Consider the following 1,546-nt stretch of genomic DNA (forward strand, 5'->3'; position numbering starts at 1 on the left):
GGATTCGCTTTGACTAATTGCCGATGACTTCAACACTATTAGGGACCCGTCTAATAGACTGGGGGGCACGGACAACTGGATCTCGCACTTTGATGAGTTTAGACAGTGCTTACTCTAGGCTGATCTAAATGACTTGAGGTACGTTGGATTCCGGTTTACTTGGACTACCTATTCTGGAGCTTCGCGGAAAGCAAGAAAGATTGACAAGGTCCTAGTCAATTCCAAATTGAGCCAGGATTTCTCCTACTCGGAAGCTTCCTTCCTTGCACCAAGTATCTCTGATCATTCTTCTATGGTGGTCAAAGTGTTAAACTCGGTACCTCAAATGAAACCTTTCAAGTTTTTCGACTTTTGGATGGATCATCCGGATTTCAATTCAATTGTCAACCAAGTTTGGGAGGAGCCTGGTGAGGGGGTGGCAATGTTCAGACTGATGTGCAAGCTCAAATCCCTCAAACCTCGTCTCAAGGTTCTCAACAAAGAATCCTTCTCCAACATCTCCGTCAGGACTTTCGAAGCGAGGGTTGCTCTAAGGACCAAGCAGCTTGACCTCCAGCAAGACCCGAATTTTGTTGCCCTTGCAAAGTTGGAGAAGTGTCAACGGCGAACTTTCTTGGACCTGCACTCTAAAGAAGAATCATTTTTCAGGCAAAAGTTCAGAATTAAGTGGTTTAAGGAGGGCGATCGCAACTCTAAATTCTTCCATCATTATGTCAATAAGAGACAAGTGAGAAATAGAATCCTCTCTGTTATGGATGCATCGGGTATCCAAATCACTGACCTTGAGCTAGTTCACCAGCACTTTGTCAGTCACTTCCAAGATCTTTTGTCGCCACGGGTAGTGCATGGAAGACCCTCGGTTCGGGAGATCCAGGAGGTTATCCGGCTTCCCCTCAGTGCTGACCAGGTTAGCTTCTTTGCTTAACCCGTTTCTAACTTAGAGATTCGAGACACTCTCTTTTCCTTGGCTAGAGGCAAAGCTCCTAGACCTAACAGTTTCACAGTAGAATTCTTTAAGCATAACTGGGGGATGGTTGGTCAGTTGGTCACGACGGCGGTGAAGGATTTCTTCATCTCAGGTAGGCTCTTAAGGGAGATTAACAACGTCATTTTGATCCTAGTACCAAAAAGCCCGAATGCGACTTCTGTGGATGACTACAGGCCCATCGCTTGTTGTAATATCATCTACAAATGCATCACCAAAGTTATGGCCAATCGGATTGCAGCAGTTTTTCAGGATGTCATTGGGCCTCTTCAAAGTGCATTTGTTAAAGGCCGACGGATCAGGGATAATATCCTTCTAGCTCAAGAACTCTTCTCTAGTTTTCACCTCCATCCCTACTCACCTAAATGTGCAGTCAAAGTGGATTTTAAGAAAGCCTACGACACAATCGACTGGGAGTTCCTTGAGACTATTCTTCTAGCCTTCGGATTTCCTAATCATATGACTCGACTCATTATGACTTGTGTGAAGACTCCTAAATTTTCTATTGCCTTGAATGGGGAATTACATGGCTTCTTTGCTAGTGGGCGTGGACATCGTTAG

General features: G+C 44.9%; 1 protein-coding gene across 1 annotated transcript; it reads left to right on the plus strand.

Annotated features, from left to right (window-relative positions):
* Nucleotides 1–355: 355 nt before the first annotated feature.
* LOC104455367 lies at nucleotides 356–1,546 on the plus strand. Its single transcript, XM_010070167.2, has 2 exons — nucleotides 356–907; nucleotides 1,043–1,546. The coding sequence occupies exons 1-2, from the start codon at nucleotides 356–358 to the stop codon at nucleotides 1,544–1,546; spliced, it is 1,056 nt and encodes a 351-aa protein (XP_010068469.2).

The sequence above is a fragment of the Eucalyptus grandis genome, chromosome 7 (genome assembly GCF_016545825.1).
Source record: "Eucalyptus grandis isolate ANBG69807.140 chromosome 7, ASM1654582v1, whole genome shotgun sequence".
Lineage (NCBI taxonomy): Eukaryota > Viridiplantae > Streptophyta > Magnoliopsida > Myrtales > Myrtaceae > Eucalyptus > Eucalyptus grandis.